At 44.6% G+C, this 23860-nt stretch overlaps 1 protein-coding gene across 1 annotated transcript in view; it reads right to left on the bottom strand.

Annotated features, from left to right (window-relative positions):
• Positions 1-23860, bottom strand: part of cntn1b (contactin 1b) — a 165939-nt gene that overhangs the window by 70303 nt on the left and 71776 nt on the right. Inside the window, exons 7-13 of the mRNA XM_060903505.1 lie at positions 7626-7721; positions 7011-7217; positions 6704-6803; positions 6054-6235; positions 5596-5720; positions 940-1057; positions 694-844 (exon numbers count right to left, since the gene is read on the bottom strand). Of these exons, the coding sequence (XP_060759488.1) occupies positions 694-844; positions 940-1057; positions 5596-5720; positions 6054-6235; positions 6704-6803; positions 7011-7217; positions 7626-7721 (979 nt within the window). The remainder of the gene's footprint in view (positions 1-693; positions 845-939; positions 1058-5595; positions 5721-6053; positions 6236-6703; positions 6804-7010; positions 7218-7625; positions 7722-23860) is intronic.

Raw genomic sequence — 23860 nt, 5'->3', positions numbered from 1 at the left:
GCGGATATAAAGGGATGCAGCATGCACGCCGTCAGCATAAAGCGGAAAGACGTGCTGGCGGCTACATCGATACATCTCTACTACTAGATGATTTTCTCCCCCTTTTTATACAAAATATCGATTGTCCGCTAGGTGTCCTTCTACATACTCTAGACATACTCCAGACATCCTAAATATACGAGATACATCCCAGATATAAACGCTTTGTCCGTTTTGAATACTTTATATACGAGATGCATACGCTTACATCCTTTCTATTTCCGTGCTACTAACGATGAATAGACGTTTCATGTACCTTATCTTTCCTCCCTCTTTCCGTTTTCAGCTGCAGCGGATGTGAGTTGCGAGGATGCCCAGAGGATGCAGAGAGGATACAGCAGACGTTTAACGGATGATAACGGACATAGAACGTTTGTTGCTCGTATATGTCGCGGATTTACATCGTACACGGCGGAAAGTTCATCTGTTCTAAAAGTTTTGTGCAGCTCAAAACTTTTTGCGCGGATGAAATCACAGTGGACGGATGCTCGATGGATAGAGCGTATGAAGCACGTATGCAATGAGTACACAATGGATGCATAGCGTTTTCCAACGGATGGCAAAGATTTTTTTACGTTTTACATCCTCTTTGCATCCATAAGTGCAGTGGGACCGGGCCTTTTGGTGTAGAGTGGAGTCTGAAAATAAACTTACCGGGATGAGTTGGAGAGTGTTTCAGAGCCACGTTTCCAAATAAACCTTGGCTTTGGAGCAGCTCGTGGTTTACACTCGATCACCACACGCCCATTTTCAGCACCCAACAAAGTCTTTTTTACTGGGTTGTAAATGAATGTTGGTGCACAGGCTAGGAAGAGGGTATCAAAACTTTTAAATGGCTAATTCTTTAAATGTTATAAAGGAAACACTTGCTGTTGTGTGGATCTGTGCAATGCAACTCACAGACCACACGCAACTCTGCATTAGCGTAGATGGTTCCCCAGTTGTTCTCAGCAATGCACTGATACATGCCCGAGTCTTCAAAAGTAAGACTGGAGAACTTCAGCTCCCCTTTGCCATACTTAAGTAAAGAAGGAATATAACAATAATTATTAGAAGGGTACCAATTTTTGACCTTTATGAGGCATTGGGTATTGTATGAATCTTTTAAAAAACAATACTGAAAGATTTATGTCAGGCTTATGATAAAACCTGTGAGATGACAAAAGCTTTTGATTTTCTTTGTCTTTATAATGCATGAAAGACATATGAACCCTGCACTGTAATCATTGACTGTATTTTTCATTTCAGAAAATTAGAAACCTTTTTTTTTTTTTGGTCTTACTAAGAGCACCTTAGCATCTTCATCAGCTATGATCTTCTGTCATCTTCGTGGGCCATTTAGACTGAAAACTCTTATGAAGAATCATTCCAATTCAGCATGACATATTTTTAAATTATATAGACTGGATTCAGAAACTATTCAGATTAAAAATCAAAAACTGAATTTTCTTATTCATTAAAGTATTCAGATATTTTGTTGTGGCACTCCAAACTGTGGCCAGCTGCATCCTGTTTGCTTTAAGTATCTTGATATGTGTGTGGAATTCAACTGAAGTTGAATTTGCAATTTACACTGCACTATCAGGACAAAAACCAAGCCATGAAGTCCAAGGAACTGTCTCTGGATCTCCGTGATCAAATTGTGACAAGGCATAGATCAGGGCAAATATATAAAACAATTTTGAATGCTTTCAGTGTCCCAGAGCCACAGTGGCCTTAATAATTTTGAAATAGAAGTATTTGGGCACAACCTTAAACCTTCCTAGAGTTGGTCAACCAGCCAAATTGGGCATCTGGGAAAGAAAGTCCTTGGTCAGGCACGTAAGAAAGATGTGAATAGTCACTCTAAAAGAGTTCTAAAAGTCCTGTGCAGAGATGAGAGAACCTGCAACCATCTCTGCAGCACTAATCAGGCTGCCATATTTGTGTACATTTGCGTATGCACCAAAGTTTCACTCACAACACACTAGGCAGCGTGCACCTCTAATGACAAGCACCTGCCCCAGATTTAAGTGCAATCAGCGCATGCATAAAAGGAAGCTATCTACACCTATACAGTGTGAAGTACTGAGTTCCTGAGTGGTGTTAGTATCTTGTCTTCCTGGTTTTTGACTTAGGTTCTGTATTTCTGGTTTCTACATTGTCTCTTGCCTAAGACTGTCTGTGCCTCACCTGATTCTTTGCCTGTTTACTGTTCATGACTTTGCCTGCTGATTTGGACTGTATGTCTGTTTGTTATTCTTTTAATAATAAACTCTTCCTGCACTTACATCTGTCTCCATTCAATCCATTTTCTGACAGAATATTTCACAGAATCATGTATGTAGCAGAAGAGAGCAGGCATGCTGCTCAACACCATGCCCGAGTTTCCATGCCTCAGCCCAGATCAATAATTTTTCTGCAACAAGTAGAATTGAACACACCAGCATGCTACAATGGAATGGATTGGATTTCTGCTTCAATGCAGTTTTTTTTTTGACAGTCTAGTTGAGCCCAAACCTCCAGAGGCATTATGGGTCTGCTACATGATTTTTGCCTCACCGGACCAACATGCTGGTGGGCCCAATGCTTAGTAAAGACGCAGCACCCATGCCTCTGGAACACCCAGGCATTCATTGAGGAACTCAAGTCCTGGTTCCAGACCTCCTGGTTCCCACGCAGCAGTAGAGGAGGATGCTGTCACTCCAGAGCTCCCTCCAGAGGTCGACAGAATAGCAGAGGAGGAGGCTGTTGCGCCAGAGCCAGCACCAGAGGCCGACAGGGCAGCCTCAGCTTCACTGCCCATTACAGAGCCTGTACCAGAGGCTGACAGGGTGGCCTCTGCTCCATTGCCAGCTCCAAAGCCAGCAACATAGGCCAACAGGGCAGCCGCTGCTCCAGATTTCAGCACAGACAAGCTCTTCACCATGCCACCCAGCTTTAAAGACGTCACCGTGCCACCCGGCTTCAGTGCGGATGAGCTCTTCGCCCTGCCGCCTGGCTTTGAGGACATTGTCGCTCTGCCACCAGGCTTCAGCATGGACGAACTCCTCACTGCACCACTTGGCTTTGAGGACATCATTGCCATGCTGCCCAGCTTTGAGGACATTGTCACTCCACCACTGGACTTCAGCAAGGACAAGAATATTGCTCAGACAAAACCTATGCCTGTCCCTGACATATGGGTCCACATCCATGCCCAAGTCCATGCCCAGCCTGGACCCCAAGCCCATGTGCATGCCTTGTCCAAAGTCCAAGTCCTGTCCAGAGCCCATATCTCGACCGGAGCCCAAGTCCTGTCTAAAGCCTGAGCCCATGTCCAGTCCAAAACCCAAGCCCATGTCCAGTCCAGAACCTGAGCCCTTGTCCATGCCCTGTCCGAAGTCCATGCCCAAGCCCTGTCCAGAGCCCGAGCCCTTGCCCAAATCCATGTTCTTTCCAGAGCCCAAGTCCATATCCAGGTTCTATCTGGAGCCCATGTCCATGTCTTGTCTGGAACCCAAGCCTCCATCTGTGTCCTTGCACCTATTCAAGGCCCGACCTAAGACCAAGACCCCATCTAAGCCAAGAATCCAGTGGCATGTCTGTCCAGAGCCAGAGCAGAGCACTGATGGCACAGCGTCCAGTGCTAGGTCCTCATCCCCTAAACACACTCTTCTGCACATCCATGATATGGCGAAGTAATCTGTCAGAAAATGGGTTGAGTAGAGACAGATGTAAGTGTAGGAAGATTTTATTATTAAAAGAATAACAAACAGGCATACAGTCCAAATTGGCAGGAAGAGTCATGAACAGTAAACAGGCAAAGGGTCGGGCAAGGCACAAACAGACAGTCTTACCGTAGATAAGAGACAATGCAGAAACCAGAAATACAGAATGTGAGTCAAAAACCAGGAAGACAAGATACTAACATGGCTCAGAAAGGGTCACTCGGAAACTCAATACTTCATACCATATAGGTCTAGGCAGTGTCCCTTTATGTGCACACTGATTGCACTTAAATCCGGGGCAAGTGTATGTCATTAGAGGTGCACACCGCTCAGCGTGTGCATGAGTGAAAGTTTGGTGAACATGCAAATGCATGCAGATGTGACAAAGGCCTTCATGGCAGAGTGGCAAGATGGAATGCTGTTGAGTATAAGGCATATGACTGCCTAAATGACTCTGGCAAAATGTGGAAATTTTTTCTCTGATCTGATAAAATGAAAATTGAACTCTCTGGGCAGAATAGCAAGCACTATGTCTGGCAAAAAGCTGGTACTGCACATCACCTGGCTAATACCATCCACACACTGAAACATGATGGCAGCATCATGCTATAGGGCGCGCCTCAGCAGCAGGGACAGGAAACTGGTAACAATTGAGGGATGAAGGAATGCACCCAGATACAGGATCATCCTTGAAGAAAACCTCCTGCAGACTGCATGCAAACTTAAACTGGAGTCTTCTTCTTCTTCTTTTGGCTGCTCCTGATTAGGGGTTGCCATAGCGGATCTTTCGTCTCCATTGCTCCCTGTCTTCAACACAACAATGACCTTAAACATACAGCCAAAACAACACTGAAGTGGCTTCAGGGCCGATCTCTGAATGTCCTTCAGTGGCCCAGCCAAAGCCCAGACTTAACTCCATTGAATATCTGTGGAGAGACATGAAGATAGCAGCTCACAGACTCTTACCATGCAATCTGATTGCGTTTGAGAGGATCTGACATGAAGAATGGGGTAACCTGCCCAAATCCAGGTGTGCAAAGCTTAAATTCCTGCTAATGGGGCTTCTACAAAGTATTGAATAAAGGGTCTGAATACTTTTGTGAATAAAATATTTCAGTTTTTGATTTTCAGTCGGCGGCACAGTGGTGTAGTGGTTAGCGCTGTCGCCTCACAGCAAGAAGGTCTGGGTTCGAGCCCCGTGGCCGGCGAGGGCCTTTCTGTGTGGAGTTTGCATGTTCTCCCCGTGTCTGCGTGGGTTTCCTCCGGGTGCTCCGGTTTCCCCCACAGTCCAAAGATATGCAGGTTAGGTTAACTGGTGACTCTAAATTGACCGTAGATGTGAGTGTGAATGGTTGTCTGTGTCTATGTGTCAGCCCTGTGATGACCTGCGACTTGTCCAGGGTGTACCCCGCCTTTCGCCCGTAGTCAGCTGGGGTAGGCTCTAGCTTGTCTGCGACCCTGTAGAAGGATAAAGCAGCTAGAGATAATGAGATGAGATGAGATGAGATGAGATGAGATTTTCAGTCAGTTTTCAAAAATCTCTGAAAATGTTTTCACTTCAGCATTATCGATGATTGGTAAAAATGTCAGTCATATTAATTCAAACTCAAATCCACAATATAATAAAGTCTTCAACAAGTAAAAGGGTCTGAATTCTTTCTGAATCCACTGTATGTCAGCAAATAAATTATTTTAGTGACCTCAAAGTAAAGTAGTAATCAAATTTGTACTGATAATGCTGATATGGTGCAGTATGTGTACATTCAATAATTGCCTTCTAAAACATTTATGCATCACTTCTGAATGTGTTACATAGGCCCTTCAAATAAAGTTTTATCTAGAATTTCACAACAGAAAGAGAACTGACTGAATATCCATCCTTCAACCAGCGAATCCATGGTAATGGCTTGCCCACAGCCCTGCAGGAAAGAGTAAGCTCACTGCCGACATCTTTCTCTGTGTCATTGATATGCTCTGCCCACTCTGGAGCACCTGGTCAGAAAATCATATTAAAGCAAGAATTAAAATATGCATAAAAACATTCATATATTTCATGTTTAAATATTAATTTCATGTACTGTATTCTGCTGCACATTCACTCATAAATGTTACTTTTATTATAGTTCTAAAATTTAAATTTGATGTTGTCTGCCTGTTCTTTGTCCCTCACCTGGAATACTTATGACGAATATTGCATTTACCCTAATAAACAACAGAGTTCACAAACTTTCATCCTGGCTCTCAATCATGCACAGTCAAGCTTTAATACATACAGTCCACAAGAATGGCAAGATCAAAACAAGTGAAATAAAAACTTGCCCTTACCCTCCACATAAAGCCACTGGCGGTACCAGTCCATGCCCTTGACGTTGAGGGCCTCACATTCATAGCTACCCTCATCCTCGTATTGCACATTGATGAGGTGTAGCAGAGCACCATTCATGCTTACTTCATAGTTTGGTGGCAGATCTGCATCCAGCTTCCTCCAGCGGATGTGTGGAAGAGGGCTGAGAAGCACACAAACATGACACACCTATGAGTAGTGGCCTGCCTGTTGTTTTTATTGGACCTTCAGACTAGAGGAAAGATTTTGCTACAAGTAAATAGTGTATATTGATTATGTCTTCACAATGCTGATTTGAATAAACATTAAGAATCAAGGACATGGCATGGTGTATTTAATTCATATATTGACATGGCACTTGTGGAAAGCTTATGGCTTGTGCATGCTTGGCTTGGTTTATAAAGTATAGATTGCGATGTTGTCCTACTCCAGTCAGTCTGCTAATTCTTGTTACTTTTATAACATGTATGATTGAATGATGTGATGTCAATAGAGTCCTAATACAGTCCCACAACTCAAAGTGTCCAGAGGAAAGCAGCAGAAAAAAAAGTAGCTACAGTAATAGTTAAACTGAATAGATAAACTGAAAATAAATTAGAAAAGTCACACTAGATCTGATTTGGTGGTTTACTTTCCCAGAGCGAAGCACTCCAGTGTGACATTTTGCCCTACCAGGGCATATGTCTTAGGAAATCTGACTCGAATGTCTGCAGGATATCGTTTAACTTCCTCTGAAAAGATATAAGGAAGAGGTTAATTATTGTATGTATTAAACTCATCAGAAAATCACAAAGGGTTTGTACCACTTACAGTAGAAATGGTCTGCCAGCATAATAAAGGTGCTTTGATAATCTTACTATTTTATTTAAATCAGTGGAAATATTTATCAGAGCTAATACTATTGTTGGCTTTTAATTGTTGTGCATACACAGACTCACTTTCTAGCTCTGGCTCCAGAGCGAAGGGTGTGCTGAAGACACTTTTGCCAATGGTAGGGCTGGACACAAAACATGAGTAGTTGCCAATGTCAGAGGGCTCTACTTTAGCAATGTAGAGGTTGCCTGTGGTCTGAGACACAAAGCGCCTCTGATCAGGGATAATAAAGTTGGGGAAATCATTGTAGATCCATCGGTACATCACCTCATCTGATAAAAATACAAGGAACAAATAAAAATTAAGATCATATGTTAAAATCATGGGATTTCAATGGATTGTCCTGTTGTCCTGTCTTTACTGCACTGTCTTGCAATGTTTGCTGTACCAGGTGTATATGGTTGAAATGACAATAAAGTCACTTGGCTTGACTTGAATTGTATAACAGAATATACTGATGATAAAATCTAGAATTTGTGTATTTTATGAACACATAATTACGCCGATGCTTTTTTTGTATCATGTTTAATCTTAATATAAGATTAAACATGCACTGAACATTTTTTTATGTTTTAATGCATAATTGTTTAAAGTTTTTTTTTAAAGTTTTAATATTTTTTATGATATAAAGTATTTACAATTAACACTGGATAGGTATAGTTGTAAAGAAAATCTCTTACTTGGGTAGCGAGAGGGTGGATCACACAGGAGGACAACCCCCTGTCCTTCTTTAACATACACAGTCTCTCTCTCATCAGCAGGAAATTGGTTCAGAACTTGGAAGAAAAAAAAACAAAAACAAAAATATTAAATGCAGCATCAGAAGGACAGGTTACAAAGTACACTGAAGTAAAATAAAGTCTGGAATAAAGCTCAAGATTATATAAATTCATAATATGCTTTTTTAATCTTCATTATATTTTCTTCTCAATTTACTAGGCCCGGCGGCACGGTGGTGTAGTGGTTAGCGCTGTCGCCTCACAGCAAGAAGGTCCTGGGTTCGAGCCCCGGGGCCGGCGAGGGCCTTTCTGTGTGGAGTTTGCATGTTCTCCCCGTGTCCGCGTGGGTTTCCTCCGGGTGCTCCGGTTTCCCCCACAGTCCAAAGACATGCAGGTTAGGTTAACTGGTGACTCTAAATTGACCGTAGGTGTGAATGTGAGTGTGAATGGTTGTCTGTGTCTATGTGTCAGCCCTGTGATGACCTGGCGACTTGTCCAGGGTGTACCCCGCCTTTCGCCCGTAGTCAGCTGGGATAGGCTCCAGCTTGCCTGCGACCCTGTAGAAGGATAAAGCGGCTAGAGATAATGTGATGTGATGTGTGATTTACTAGGCCATGGTGTACAGGCACCCTACTAGGTCTGAATATGTTCTTCTTATTGGGGTAAAATCATGTTGAACTATTTTTGAAGTATTACCTTAGTGAAATGTATAGGATTTTTCTTTTTATATTTAATATTAAGGGGCCAAGCTCTCTAGATTTTGTAAGGATTTTCTTCTTCTTCTTCTTAATAATAATAATAATAATAATAATAATAATAATAAACAGCAAATGTGCTCCAATGCTAATGTCTTTCTTCAGGTGTTTCTTATTATTAGATATCCAAGCACAAAGTTCCAGAACCCTTTTGTTTATATTATGAATTTTCTTCTTCTTCTTTCATATTGAATCATGCAGACCGAACCATAAGTTATAGATATGTGAAATATGGTGAATAGATAGTACTTCTTCCTGCTCCTCAGGGAAGTGAGATGGGCCCAATGGTCCTTATGGAAACACTATAGCACAGGGTTTTATATTTTGGTCCATATCTTAAGAACCATAAGCCAAACAAACAAAATATTTTTTTTCTGATTCCATGATTCTCCCAAACAAAAAAGTCTCAATAACCCTATAGCTATGCCTGCTTAGATTTTTATTGTTACTAATTTGTATAATATACAAAACCTACTTTTGCTAACTAGTCTATTATTTGGATCGCCACAAAATTGCTGTCGAAGTCTTCAGCAGATTATAAAACTCAGTAATTCTCAAATGAGATCTGTGACCAAGATGGATACAACTTGCTAATCAATTCTTAGTTGACTGAGCCTAATTTACTAAAACAGCAGTAATTCATGATTAGTTAGAGACATGCATGCAAGACTGAAAGGCCTATACAGGACAAGAATCAGACAAGAAACAGTTTTGGGTGTAATTTATTGGAGGTGGGGTTCAGATTTTTATTTTTTATTTTTAAGGAGCCGTAAGTCCAGTCAAGTTTGCGTACTGAATCTCTGTGGTAATCTTTAAGTGGAATTTTGATAATGACTTGATTGCTTAAAAAAACATGGCCATCATCAGCCAATCAGATTTCAGCAGGCATTTAACAGGGTTAACAGTGAACTATCCTCAGGATATTTGGATTCAGGTTTTTCTAGAGTACCACAAGGGGGCACTATCCATATTTTTGCACAAATATTGTAATTATGTTGACAGAGAAATTGTATTTTCTCATTCTTCTTTTCCTGAAATTATATATTTAAAAACAAATAAACAACAACAACAACAACAACAACAACAAAAACTGGACCATATATCCCCAACCACAGTAATTTAAGATCATTTCCGCAATATGAAAAAAAAAAAATTTGTAAACTTCTTTTAGAATTGTTACCCTATGGTTACAAAATCTGTGTGACAGGTTCTGAACCCATTATCACAAAACATGTTGAGATTTATAAACTATACGGCTGCCATGTCAATCAATTCTAAGGAAGTTCAGCCTAATATGAATGGTTGCATGAATTAGTGAGAAACTTGGATTACAGTACAAGATTCTGAGGGCATATGCAAAGTTTGGGCTTAAGTTCAGAAAATAGTTTCTCAGAAAATGATCAAGCTGAAATTTTATATATCATCTCAAATTCTATTTGTATAGCACTTTTAACAATGGACAATGAACTTTACAGAAATATATAAATTCTGGATTTAATTTTTTTTTTTTACAAATTTATCCCTAATGAACAAGCCTGAGGTGACAGTGGTAAGGAAAAAGTCCTTGAGATGACATGAGGAAGAAGCCTTGAGAGGAACCAGACTCAAAAGATCCTCATCTGGTTGGCACCGGATAGTGTGATTAAAAATAATTACAGTAGTCACAAAGAAAAGCATTATTTAGTTTTTCTTAGACTATTCTTACTATTCCCTTTTTCTTCTACCTGATTTTCTGTGAATAATTCCTCAAGAACCTCGTAATGGAGAACCATTGTTCAAACTTTGTTGTGTAGGTCTTGTAAATGACACTTAGAGACTGTCCACATGGCAATGGATTCAGGTGAATCTGATAAAATTGTTTATCGTTTCGGCCTGGCGTCCACACGGCACCGGCGTTTTGGGTGCCCCAAAACGATATTTTTTGAGAACGGGTTCCAGAGTGGAAAAATCTGGCAACGGCGCCGTTGCGAAGTCGTCTGGATGAGTAGAACGGATTTGTTTACGATGACGTCACAACCACATGACTAGAACAAGCAGCACTCTCGCTGTTTTGTATGAACCACTGCATTGCATTCACTTTTGTATACAGCTTTTCTTTTAAATAAACAAGTAACTGAACCATTTCTTGAATTTCTTTTTTTTATTGGATAAGACTGCTTTTCAAAATGTTCACACATGATATAAAAAGTTATATAAATTATATAGAAATGCTTTACAAAATGTTCACACACAATAAGAAAATTAAGTTATATAAAACTATGCACACTAATAAAACTAATTTATACACACAGAAGGCACGATTTCCTCATGTAGTCACAGCCATCTTCTTCTTGTTGTTGTGTGTTTGTTCCTGAGAGTGCATCACGCCGGGTAGAAGAAGGGGTTTATGCGCATGCGTCCTACTTCTTCTATTGTTCTGGTGTCTCCGATGGGACCGTCTTACAGCACACGTAGAGGTGTGGCATGTGTATTGCATTGTTTTCAGCAAGCGTTGCGTTGCCATATGTACCTGATATTTTACTGATCCGTTGCCCATGTGGACGCGATATTTTTTTAAATAAAATCTCGTTGCCATTGTCGTGTGGATGTAGCCTTAAGCTACAGTATGTTAATTTTTTCTACACTTTATACATAAGATATTAAAGAAAAACTAGTAAAAAATTTCCCATTGAAATGAATGGTGTAATCTTCATTACTTTAACATTCTATAACTGTCATTGCTACAGCTCTCTCTCCTTCATCTATCTTATCTGTCTGTCTGCCTGTTTCTATATTTATTTCTATCTTCTTATCTAACTTTTCCATCTCTATCTACATTTATTTCTCTCTACACTCTATACCCGTCATACTCAAAAGGCGGCCCTCGTGCAAAATTTGACCCGCCAGCCATCTATTTCTGGCCCTCCAAACTTTTTTGTGTTAAACACGCCGACAGCTGCTTCATGCCGATTTGCGCTGTTCAACATATCTACAGAAAATCATACCGTATCTGACCCAACATGCCTTAGATTGTATACTCTGTAGCCTACTTCTGCACGTATTGTATATGATTATGCCCACGATTGTAAGTCGCTTCAGATAAAAGTGTCTGCCAAAATGCAATGTAATGCGGACATGAACGCGCGTCTTAAATGAAGTCACGCTTGATCCTCCAAAAAAAGCTAGGACCCTCCAGCTCCATGGCAACGATAAACAGACAACCTCTAGCCGTCGCAATCTGAGACAAAAAAAAAACGTTTGCCAGTCGTAGCAGCCGAGAACGATCAAAATTAAGAAATGAACAAGAATGGCGTTTTCAAAGTTCGCTTCTAAAAGAAAAACGGAGAGCGAAAATCGGCTTTTCAAAGAAGAATGGACTGAAAAGTTTGCATTCTTTCTCCCTCTGACCAGCTCAAGACCCATGTGCTTAATATGTCAGGAAACTGTCGCTGTGGTGAAGCTTTTCAATGTGAAACGTCACTATGAGACGAAGCATAAGAATTTTGAAGATACATTCCCTCAAAATTCAGAGTTAAGAACAACAAAAATAAATGCACTGATAGCATCACATCAAGCTGCAAGCAGGATTCTTGTCACATCTATGACACAACAGCAAAAAGCAACAGAGTGCTCACTTCGAGTGGTGTGGATTTTAGGTAAGCACAAGAAGCCATTCACGGATGCAGAAGTAATAAAAGACTGCATGCTTGAAGTAATGGACACAATGTTTGAAGGCAAACAGAAAGAGGAAATGAAAGCTAAAATTAAGCAAATCCCCCTCTCTGACTCCACAGCATGCAGACGCACTGAAATACTGTCTGGTGATGTAGCTAAGCAGCTGTGTGATGGGATAAAAAATGCAGAGTGCATTTCCCTAGCTGTGGATGAATCCACTGACATCACTGACAATGCTGAGTTGATGGTGTTTGTGAGGTATTTTGATGAGTCAAAAAGGGAGTTTGTTGAAGATGTGTTAGGCATGGCAAATCTTTGTGGTCAGACAAGGGGTGAAGACATTTACAATGCAACGATGGAAATGCTGAATGAAAAAGGAATTGATGTGAAGAAAGTTGTGTCAGTGGCTACTGATGGAGCGCCATCTATGATGGGTAGAGAGAGAGGACTAGTTCAGCGCCTGAAACTTCTTCACCCTCACCTCATGTCCTACCACTGCATAATTCATCAGTCCATTCTTTGTGCAAGTCTTGGAGAAATGTATGCTGAAATCATGACAACAATGATGAGACTTGTAAATTTCTTGAGAGCATCATCTTCACTGCAGCATCGATTGTTACGGTCATTCCTGACAGAGGTCAATGCTGCATTTGATGATTTGCTTTTGCACGACAATTTCAGATGGCTGAGCAAGGGCAAGGTCCTGGAGCGGCTTTGGGCCATTAGGAATGAACTTCAAGTTTTTCTGTCAGAACAAAAAAGTGCAAAAGCAAAACTGTTCTTAGATTTCCTGCAAACTCCAGAAAAGATGGAAGTTGTGGCATTTTTGACTGACACGACATCTCACATGAATAACCTAAACCTGAAGCTCCAAGGGAAGGAAAACACTGTGTGTGAGCTGATATCAGCAGTGCGGGCTTTCCAGAGGAAACTGGAGGTCTTCAGGAGTGACCTACAGGTAGGCTGTTCAACATTCTCTACTACACACATCTGTATTTAAGTATCTTTTTTAAACCTCATGCACTTTAAAATAATAATTACAGAAACCCTGAGCCTCGTATTCTTTTTTATTTTTATTTTTTACAGGAGGAATTGCTCCGTTTCCCCAAACTTTTGGAACAGACCAAAGAAAAAGGTGCTCATCAGAAACATGTTCCATTTGTGGAGAAGCTGATTGAAAATTTCAAGACACGCTTTGATGACTTCATATTGGGAGAACAAGTCCTTCTGTGAGGGCGGCACGGTGGTGTAGTGGTTAGCGCTATCGCCTCACAGCAAGAAGGTCCTGGCGAGGGCCTTTCTGTGTGGAGTTTGCATGTTCTCCCCGTGTCCGCGTGGGTTTCCTCCGGGTGCTCCGGTTTCCCCCACAGTCCAAAGACATGCAGGTTAGGTTAACTGGTGACTCTAAATTGACCGTAGGTGTGAGTGTGAATGGTTGTCTGTGTCTATGTGTCAGCCCTGTGATGACCTGGTGACTTGTCCAGGGTGTACCCCGCCTTTCGCCCGTAGTCAGCTGGGATAGGCTCCAGCTTGCCTGCGACCCTGTAGAAGGATAAAGCGGCTAGAGATAATGAGATGAGATGAGATGAGATGAGATGAGATGAGATGAGATGAGATGAGATGAGAAGTCCTTCTGTGCATTGGCAATCCATTTCTGGTCAGAAATGTGAGAGAGTTCACTTCAGAAGCACATCAAATCTTCCCATGGATCCCAGCTGCTGCACTGCAAAGTGAGCTAATTGACCTGCAAGAGAACATTGCACTTAAAGAGACTCAATGTGACATCATCACCTTCTGGTCAAAGATGGTAACTGCAGCTAATGTTCCTCTGCTGCAGAAGATGGCAATTCACATTCTGACAATGTTCGGATCAACCTACCACTGTGAATCTGCGTTCTCAACAATAAACTTGGTGAAGAACCAGTACCGCAGTCGACTCACAAATGAACATTTACACCAGTGTGTCCGCCTGGCCATCACACCATTTGAGCCAAGGTTCCAAACATTGGCCAAAAACACACGTTGACATTTCTCACATTAAGCAGTGTTACAAATATTGAGTGTGAAACAGTTCATTGCATTGAGATCTTCTTTGTTAACCAAAGCACTGGAAGTGAAAAGGCCTGTTGGCTATTTGTAATATTGTAATATTGATAACAGGGTTATATTTTGTTTTATTCAGCTATTTAATTTAATCTTTGTCAAAATGTGAAGTATATTTTTGTTTTTGTTCATATTTATTGTTTTGAATTTAAAAAGAAGTTTTCAAATGAATACGTTGTAGCCTATTACGGCATGTATGGTCTCAATAAATGGCCCTGTTTACATTACTGAAAAAAATGTTTGTGGCCCTTCAGCATTTGTATTTGAGTACCCCTGCTCTATACTGTCTCTCTCTCCTAAATAAGTTGGAATTCCCACCCCATATTGTGTTTTATTTAATGCACTAGTCTGTTTGCTGATCTTTTTAATCTTATGTACTGGGTTGTGTTTGCAGGCCTGGGCTATCAATCAATCAAACAAAAAAATGTAATCTATTTTATATTATTTCAAGGAAAGTACTTTGTATAAATAAAATCTCTCTCTCTCTCTCCTCTCTCTTTACCTCTTTCTGTCTGTGCGCTTACATTAAATATTTTAAACTTTGTAATATTTTACTATGTATTTATTTTGAACTTTTTAGTTTTTGCTTATCATAATTTCCCTTTATAAGTCTATTCTATATTGTGAAAGTACAATTGTGTAAACTGGAACTTATGAGCAACTTATGAATATGAACATGAGTTATTTCTGAATTCATTATAGTTTTAAGTCTATTTTGTTCAATTGTTCAGTGATGGAGACTTGAGTGGAAAACATTTCTTAGCAATTGCAGTCCTGAGGGCTATCCAAGGAAGAATATCTACAGCCTTTATGGTAACATTGGTGACATTAAAAGATGAATAAAGACAATAAGAAATAACATGACAGACCAGTTATCAGAAAATCAACTTTTAGCTGGTAACTGCACCACACAGGCATGGATTATATTCATGTATTACTTTTGCACAGTCTGGATTATGTTTGTAACGTTCCCTGACTGGGGAGAATGCTGGACAGGGAGGCAGATACGGTTCAGATTTTCTCTGCCTTATTTCCAAAAACAAAACCTCACTTTCCAGTGGATTATAAATGAATGTAAACAGGGCAGACAAACAGGAAATAGCACACCAACAGTCAGCCACAAACTCTGGACAGAAGCACCTCTCCCCACTCCTCTCCCCATTTTATCTGCTTCCTGTCACTGCAAAAAGACACACAGATACAGCACACTAATTATCAGCAGATGCTTCCACTTTGCCACTCACATTCCCTGACTTCGCTCTCCATTCACAAACCAACATTTGACCATGCCCCCACTGTCACATACCCCTACCGCTCAACTCAGGCCAGAGAGCCGTCCAGCCTGCACCTGACTCCCCCCTCAATGGGAGAGGTAGTCCACCACCACTATATGTGTCCCTGGCCTGTGGACCACCTCAAACTTAAAAGGATGCAGAGCCAGATACCAACAGGTGATCCGTGCACTGGCATCCTTCATGCAGTGGAGCCACTGGAGCGAGGTGTGTTCCAAGCAGACAGTGAAAGGTTGTCCCAGCAGGTAGTAGCAGAGGGAGAGGACCACCTATTTAATGGCCAAGCACTCTTTCTCGATGGTGCTGTGCTTCATCTCTCGCATGGAGAGCTTGCAGCTGATATACAGCACCAGGCATTCCTCTCCCTCCACCATTTGGGACAAAACAGTCCCCAGCCTTCTGTCCAATACATCAGTCTGCAAAATAAAAGGGAGAGAGAAGTCAGGGGAGTGTAAAAGTGGTCCCCCACACAGTGCAGCTTTTACCTGGGTGTGGCAGCGGGGGCGTGGCCAAGCGGCGGTTTGTGACCGGAGGGTGGAGTCGGGGAAGGTAAGTGGCAGAATCACTGCACCTGAGGTTGATTAATGTGTTTGTGTGTCTTCCCCAGTGACCGCGCCCTGTTTAAGGAAGAGAGCGAGAGCAGAGAGGGTTCGCTCCCCAACCAGACAACTGGAGTGTGTGTGTGTGTATGTGTATAGTAAGGCTGAAAAGCTACAATAAACTGGTTTTGTGAACTCAGTTCTTGCCTGCCGTCCTTCTGTGCTCCACCCACCCATCCGAACTGCTACAGTGGTGCTGAAACCCGGGATTGGAGCGCCGAAGCAGAACAGCTCCATGGAGTCCTCCCCTTTCGCCGAGCTGATCCACGCCCTCACCACGGTCCAGCAAAGCCAGCACCAGGCACTAGTCGCCCTCCAGAAGGAACAGGAACAGCGGTTCGAGGCCCTGGTGCTGGCTCAGCAGGAAGAGCGACAGGTGTTCCGGCACCTCCTCGCATTGGCGGGGTCCCCCGCCGCGGGGCCGTCCCCCTTCACCCTGATGAAGATGGGCCCGCAGGACGACCCTGAGGCCTTCCTCATGCTCTTTGAGCAGGTAGCAGAGACCTTGGGATGGCCGATGGAACAGCGCGTGGTGCGCCTCCTCCCCCTGCTAATGGGAGAGGCGCAGCTAGCCGCGCTACAGCTCCCGGCCGACCGCCGGCTGGCCTACGCGGACCTTCGCCGGGCCATCCTCCAGTGTGTGGGGCACACCCCCGAGCAACAACAGCAGCGCTTCCGTGCTTTGTGCTTGGAGGAAGTCGGCCAGCCGTTCACGTTTGGCCAGCAACTCCGGGATGCCTGTGGGCGGTGGTTGAGGGCTGACAACCGCGACGCCGAGGGGATCATCGACCAGGTGGTGCTGGAGCAGTTCTTCGCGCGTCTACCAGCCGGAGCTGCAGAGTGGGTCCAGTGCCACCGCCCGGCGTCGCTGGATCAGGCAATCGAGCTGGCGGAGGACCATTTGGCGGCTGTCCCGACGGCAGACCACCTCTTCTCCCCTCTCCTCTCTCTCTCTCCCCCCCCTCCTCCTGTGTCTCATCCTCGCCCCGTTCCCCCACCGCAGAGGCGGGGGCCGGCCCCACCCCAGCCGGCCCGCCGCACCCGCGGTGCCCTCCCGTTTCTCCCTTCTGTGTCTGTCTCTCCCCCCCCTCAGGTGAGTGAGCCCCAGAGCACCAATGCAGAGAGGAAGCCCGGGCCGGTTTGCTGGCGCTGCAGGGAGCCGGGCCACCTTCAACAACAGTGCTCGGTAATGGAGGTGGGCGCAGTGGTTCGGATCCCCGATGCACCAGGAGCCGCCCTCAATCGGGCCGGAGCGTATCACATACCGGTGAGTATCCAAGGGGATACACATCAGGCGTTGGTGGATTCTGGTTGTAATCAGACCTCAATCCACCAAAACCTGGTGCAAGACGAGGCATTGGGGGGAGCACAATTGGTGAAGGTGTTGTGTGTGCACGGGGATGTTCACAACTACCCTTTAGTGTCAGTCCACATTTTTTTTGAGGGGAAAAATTTATAGTGAAAGCGGCGGTTAATCCTCGCCTTACCCACTCGATAATTTTGGGGATGGATTGGCCGGGATTTGGGGAATTAATGAGTCACCTAGTGAAGAGTGGGTCCTGCCATAGGGGAGGTCCCGGTGTCGCGTTGGCTGGAGCAGCTGTCACAGAGCCATCTACGTCAGCTCCGCATCAGAGTGAGGAGCCGCTGGCTCCTCCTCTCTCTATCGGGGAATCCCTTGCGGATTTTCCATTAGAGCAGTCGCGAGATGAGACTCTGTGGCATGCATTTGACCAAGTGAGAGTAATCGATGGTCAAATGCTCCAGTCAAATGCCACCCCGTCCTTCCCCTACTTCGCAATTATGAAGGATAGATTATACCGAGTGACGCAGGACACTCAAACTAAAGAGCAAGTCATGCAGCTGTTGATTCCGAAGAGCCGCCGGGAATTGGTATTCCAGGCGGCTCACTTTAATCCCATGGCTGGACACTTAGGGCAGGATAAAACACTAGCCCGAATAATGGCCTGGTTCTATTGGCCAGGGATTTGCACCGATGTCCGTAGGTGGTGTACGGCGTGCCGCGAATGCCAGTTAGTAAATCCAGCAGCCATTCGAAAAGTGCCTTTGCGCTCTCTCCCATTAATCGAGACCCCGTTCGAAAGAATTGGGATGGATCTCGTCGGGCCATTAGATCAGTCAACACGAGGGTACCGCTTTATATTAGTTCTGGTGGACTATGCAATGCGATACCCAGAAGCGGTGACTCTTCGGAATATCTCAGCACGCAGTATTGCGGAGGTGCTCTTCCGCGTAATCTCCCGAGCTGGAATCCCGAAAGAGATTCTGACTGACCAAGGCACCGCGTTTGTCATGTACACGAAATGAACTGTATAGGTTGTTGGGTATTAAGCCGATCCAAACCAGCGTGTATCACCCACAAATGGACGATTTAGTTGAACGGTTCAATCGCACCCTCAAGAATATAATTAAAAAATTCGTAAGTGAGGACACACGTAATTGGGATAAGTGGCTCGAACCCTTGTTGTTTGCAGTGCGAGAGGTCCCCCAAGCCTCCACAGGGTTCTCCCCATTTGAATTGTTATACGGGCGTAAGCCACGCGGCATTCTAGATGTGCTGCGGGAAAATTGGGAGGAGGGGCCTTCACCAAGTAAAAATGAAATCCAATACGTTATTGACCTGTGTGCAAAACTCCACACACTCACCCACCTAACCCAGGATAATTTGCGGCAGGCCCAAGAATGACAAACCCACCTGTATGACAAGGGTACGCGCCTCAGGGAGTTCACACCAGGAGATAAAGTACTCGTACTGTTGCCCACATCAAGCTCCAAATTAGTCGCCAAGTGGCAAGGACCCTTTGAGGTCACACGGCGAGTCGGGGACGTTGACTATGAGGTGAGGTGAACGGACAGGGGTGGGGCATTACAGGTTTACCACCTCAATCTGCTCAAACTCTGGAACGAGGAGGTCCCCATGGCGTTGGTGTCGGTGGTTCCGGAGAAGGCGGAGCTGGGGCCGGAGGTTCAAAAGGGCACATTGGCATCACCTACCTCTCCGGTCCCCTGTGGAGACCACCTCTCCCCGACTCAACTCGCGGAGGTTGCCCAGTTGCAGACCGAGTTTTCGGATGTATTCTCGCCCCTGCCCTCACCAACCTCATAGAGCACCACATTGAGACGCCCCCAGGGGTGGTAGTGCATAGCCGCCCTTACAGGCTACCCGAACACAAGAAAAAAGTGGTTCGGGAAGAACTCAAGGCCATGCTCGAAATGGGCATCGTCGAGGAGTCCCATAGTGACTGGAGCAGCCCGTTGGTCTTGGTACCCAAGGCCGACGGGTCGGTCCGGTTCTGTGTAGACTATAGGAAAGTCAACGCGGTGTCTAAATTCGATGCGTACCCAATGCCTCATATTGATGAGTTGCTCGATCGACTAGGCACAGCTCACTTTTACTCGACACTGGATTTAACAAAGGGTTATTGGCAGGTCCCCTTGACTCCATTATCCTGAGAAAAAACGGCCTTTTCCACACCGTTCGGCTTACACCAATTTGTCACACTTCCTTTTGGGCTGTTTGGGGCGCCCGCTACATTTCAGCGGCTGATGGATAGGGTCCTCCACCCCCACGCCACCTATGCAGCCGCCTACCTCGACGATATCATTATCTATAGTAATGACTGGCCGAGGCACCTCCAACATCTGAGGGTCGTCCTTAGGTCGCTGAGGCAAGTGGGTCTCACAGCCAACCCGAAGAAGTGTGCAATTGGGCGGGTGGAAGTACGGTATCTGGGCTTCCACTTGGGCAATGGGCAAGTGCGTCCCCAAATTAACAAGACAGCGGCAATTGCGTCCTGCCCGAGGCCCAAGACCAAAAAGGGGGTGAGACAGTTCCTGGGGCTGGCTGGCTATTATCGTAGGTTTATAGCTAACTATTTGGATGCCATCAGCCCGCTGACTGAGCTGACTAAAAAGGGGGCACCAGATCTGGTCCAGTGGACGGAGCAATGCCAGCGGGCTTTTTCTGAGGTAAAGGCTGCACTGTGTGGGGGGCCACTTTTACACTCCCCTGACTTTTCTCTCCCCTTTATGTTACAGACGGATGCGTCAGACAGAGGGCTGGGGGCTGTTTTGTCCCAGGAGGTGGAGGGGGGAGGACCGCCCAGTGTTGTATATCAGTAGGAAGCTGTCGGTGCATGAGGGGCGCTACAGCACCATTGAAAAGGAGTGCCTAGCGATCAAGTGGGTGGTCCTCGCCCTCCGTTACTACCTGCTGGGATGCCCTTTCACCCTCTGTTTGGACCACGCGCCCCTCCAGTGGCTCAACCACATAAAGGATGCCAACGTGCGGATCACCCGTTGGTATCTGGCACCCCAACCCTTCAACCTCAAGGTGATCCACAGGCTGGGGGCGCAGATGGCTGTGGCAGACTTCCTCTCCCATCAAGGGGGGGGAGTCGGCTGCAGGCTGGACGGCCGCCCGGCCTGAGTCGGGTGGTGGGGGTATGTGGCAGCAGGGGCGTGGCCAAGTGGCGGTTTGTGACCAGAGGGCGGAGTCGGGGAAGGTAAGTGGCAGAATCACTGCACCTGAGGTTGATTAATGTGTTTGTGTGTCTTCCCCAGTGACCACGCCCTATTTAAGGAAGAGACCGGGAGCAGAGAGGGTTTGCTCCCCAACCAGACAACTGGAGTGTGTGTGTGTGTGTGTGTGTGTGTGTGTATAGTAAGGCTGAAAAGCTACAATAAACGGGTTTTGTGATCTCAGTTCTTGCCTGCCGTCCTTCTGTGCTCCACCCACCCATCCGAACTGCTACACTGGGTAAAGGCCTTGTTGGCATGGCTCCATCCACTGGACAGAATCTAGTGCTCCCTTTTTAGTGAAATCAGTCAGTGGGCTGGTGATGTCTGAATAATTAGGCATGAACCTACGATAGTAGCCAGCCAGCACCAGGAACTGTCTCGCCCCCTTTTTGGTATTTACCCTTGGGCAGGCTGCAATTGCTGCAGTATTATCAATTTGGGGACGCACCTGCCCATTACCCAAGTGGAAGCCCAGATACCGTACTTCCACCCGCCCAATCACACACTTCTTCAGGTTAACCGAGAGTCCTACATGCCTCAACAACTCTAGTATGGCCCTGAGGGGTTGTACTGTATATGTCATAATCATAACTGTAAATAATAATGTCATTGAGGTAGGCTGTGGTGTAAGCGGCATGTGGACAGAGGATTTTGTCCATGAGCCACTGAAATGTTGCAGGAGCCCTGAATAAACAGAATGGAAGGGTGACAAACTGGTGTAAACCAAACAGGGTGGAAAAGGCCATTTTTTTCTCAGAATAGGGAGCCAAGGGGATCTGCCAATATCCCTTCGTTAAATCCAGTGTCAAATAAAAATGAGTCACACCTAACCAATCAAGCAGTTCATCAATGCGAGGCATTGGGTAGGCATCGAATTTAGACACCACCTTGACCATACAGACCCAGACCAACCCATCAAATTTGGGAACCAACATGACTGGGCTGCTACAGTTGCTGTGCGACTCCTCTATTTTTCTATCTTGAACATACAGCACCCTCCACAATTATTGGCAGCCCTTGTTAAGATTATGTTCTTAGGCTTCTAATAAATTCATAATTTTTAAAATAATATAGGACAACAATGCAAAAAAAAAGAGAAAAATCCAACCTTTACTTCAAGTGCATTTATTCAGTGGGAAAAAAAATCCCACATTAAAAAATAATTCTTTTATATGAAATCATGTGTGCCACAATTATTGGCACCCATGATGTTAATACTTTGTACAACCCTTTTTGCCAACAAGACAGCACTTAATCTTCTCCTATAACATTTCACAAGATGGGAGAATACAGAGAGGGGGATCTTCAACTATTCCTCTTTGCACAATCTCTCTAAATCATCCAGAGTCCTGGGTCCTCTCCTATGCACTCTCCTCTTCAGCTCACCCCACAGGTTTTCAATTGGGTTGAGGTCTGGGGACTGAGATGGCCATGGGAGGAGCTTGATTTTGTGTCTGGTGAACCATTTTTGTGTAGATTAGGCCACATGTTTAGGGTCATTATTTTGCTGAAAGACCCAGTGACGACCCATCTTCAGCTTTCGGGCAGAGGCCACCAGATTTTGATTTAAAATGTCCTGGTATTTCAAAGAGCTCATGATGCTATGCACCCTAAAAAGGTTCCCGGGGCCTTTGGAAGAGAAACAGGCCCACAGCATCACCAATCCTCCCCCATACTTCACAGTGGGCATGAGGTGCTTTTCCGCATACTCATCTTTTGTGTTATGCCAGACCCACTTAGAGTGTTTGTTGCCAAAAAGCTCTATCTTGGTCTCATCTGACCAAAGCACATGGTCCCAGTTGAAGTCCCAGTACCACATAGCAAACTCCAGATGTTTATGTTTATGCTTGTAAGTGAGAAAAGGCTTTTTCCATGCATGCCTCCCAAACAGCTTGTTGGCATGTAGATAGCGCCAGATAGTTGTTATGAAGACTTTGTGACCCCAAGATGCTACTCTTTGATGCAATTCTCTAACAGTGAGCTTTGGAGAACTTTTTACTTCTCTTACCATCCTCCTCACTATGCGTGGTGGCAAGATAAACTTGCATCCTCGTCCAGGCTTGTTTGCCACTGTTCCGGTTGTTTTAAACTTCTTGATGATTCCTCTGACTGTAGATATGGGCAGTGTAGTGTATTTTATACTAATAGAGTACACTGCCCTCTTGTGGAATTGGTAGAGTATGTCCAAGTCTGTAATGTGTGTTTCCGGTTGGTTAATGTCTGAGTAAAGTCCGAGCCTGCACGCTAAGTCCGGTCTCTGTCTGACTTTTTAAACCCACATCAATATATTACAGTTTGGCGACGAGGATGGGATATTAAAAGAAAGGAAAACATCCCAGAAGATGAGAGACAAAGTTATAACCAGCAGATCACAAGAAAAGAAAATTGTGGCACCAACGTGAGTGGCTAACAAACGAGCTAACAAGCTAACGTGACTGCAAGTTATTAACAATGGGACGGACTGCAGCAATGGCCCTTATTGGCAGTATTTCGGAATACAAAGAGGAAGATTTTGAATCTTACCTAGAGAGACTGGAACAGTGGATGGCCATGAATACAGTGGCAGATGAAAAGAAAGGCAACGTTTTCTTGTCACTAATTGGAGCCGATGACTACAAACTTTTGAAAAGTTTACTCCTGCCAGATAAGCCAAGTACGAAAAGTTATGCACAACTCACCAAAGCACTCAGTGACCATTACAAGTCCAGGCCACTTGTCATTATGGAGAGGTTTCGATTTCAGAAGAGAAATCAACAAGAGAGTGAATCAGTGAGTGACTTTATAGTAGCTCTGAAACAGCTGTCTACGAACTGTGATTTTGGTGCTCACCTCGATGATGCCCTCTGTGATAGGTTTGTGAGTGGACTGAGATCAGAGGCAATACAGAGGAAATTACTGGCAGAGACTAATGTAACTTTTAAAAGTGCATGTGACACGGCGCTGTCCATGGAGATGGCTTCACGCAACACTTTGGAATTCGCTGGGAAAATGAAAGAGAGTGCAACAGTTAAAGTGTTCAACCCAAGTAAAAAGAGAGATGACAAGAGAAAATCATGTGACACAAGCTACAGCAAAAGTACACCCTGGCAAAAGAGCAGCGTGGATGACAAGCAGCAACAGCTACGTCAGCCCTGCTACAGATGCGGAGGTAAGCATCCAGCTACTGTGTGCAGATTTAAACAAGAAAGATGTCACCATTGCACAAAAGTGGGACACATTGCACGCATGTGTAGGAATAAAGGGACACTGCA

This window comes from Neoarius graeffei, chromosome 21 (genome assembly GCF_027579695.1).
Source record: "Neoarius graeffei isolate fNeoGra1 chromosome 21, fNeoGra1.pri, whole genome shotgun sequence".
Lineage (NCBI taxonomy): Eukaryota > Metazoa > Chordata > Actinopteri > Siluriformes > Ariidae > Neoarius > Neoarius graeffei.
This window is presented reverse-complemented; position numbering and strand designations above follow the sequence as displayed.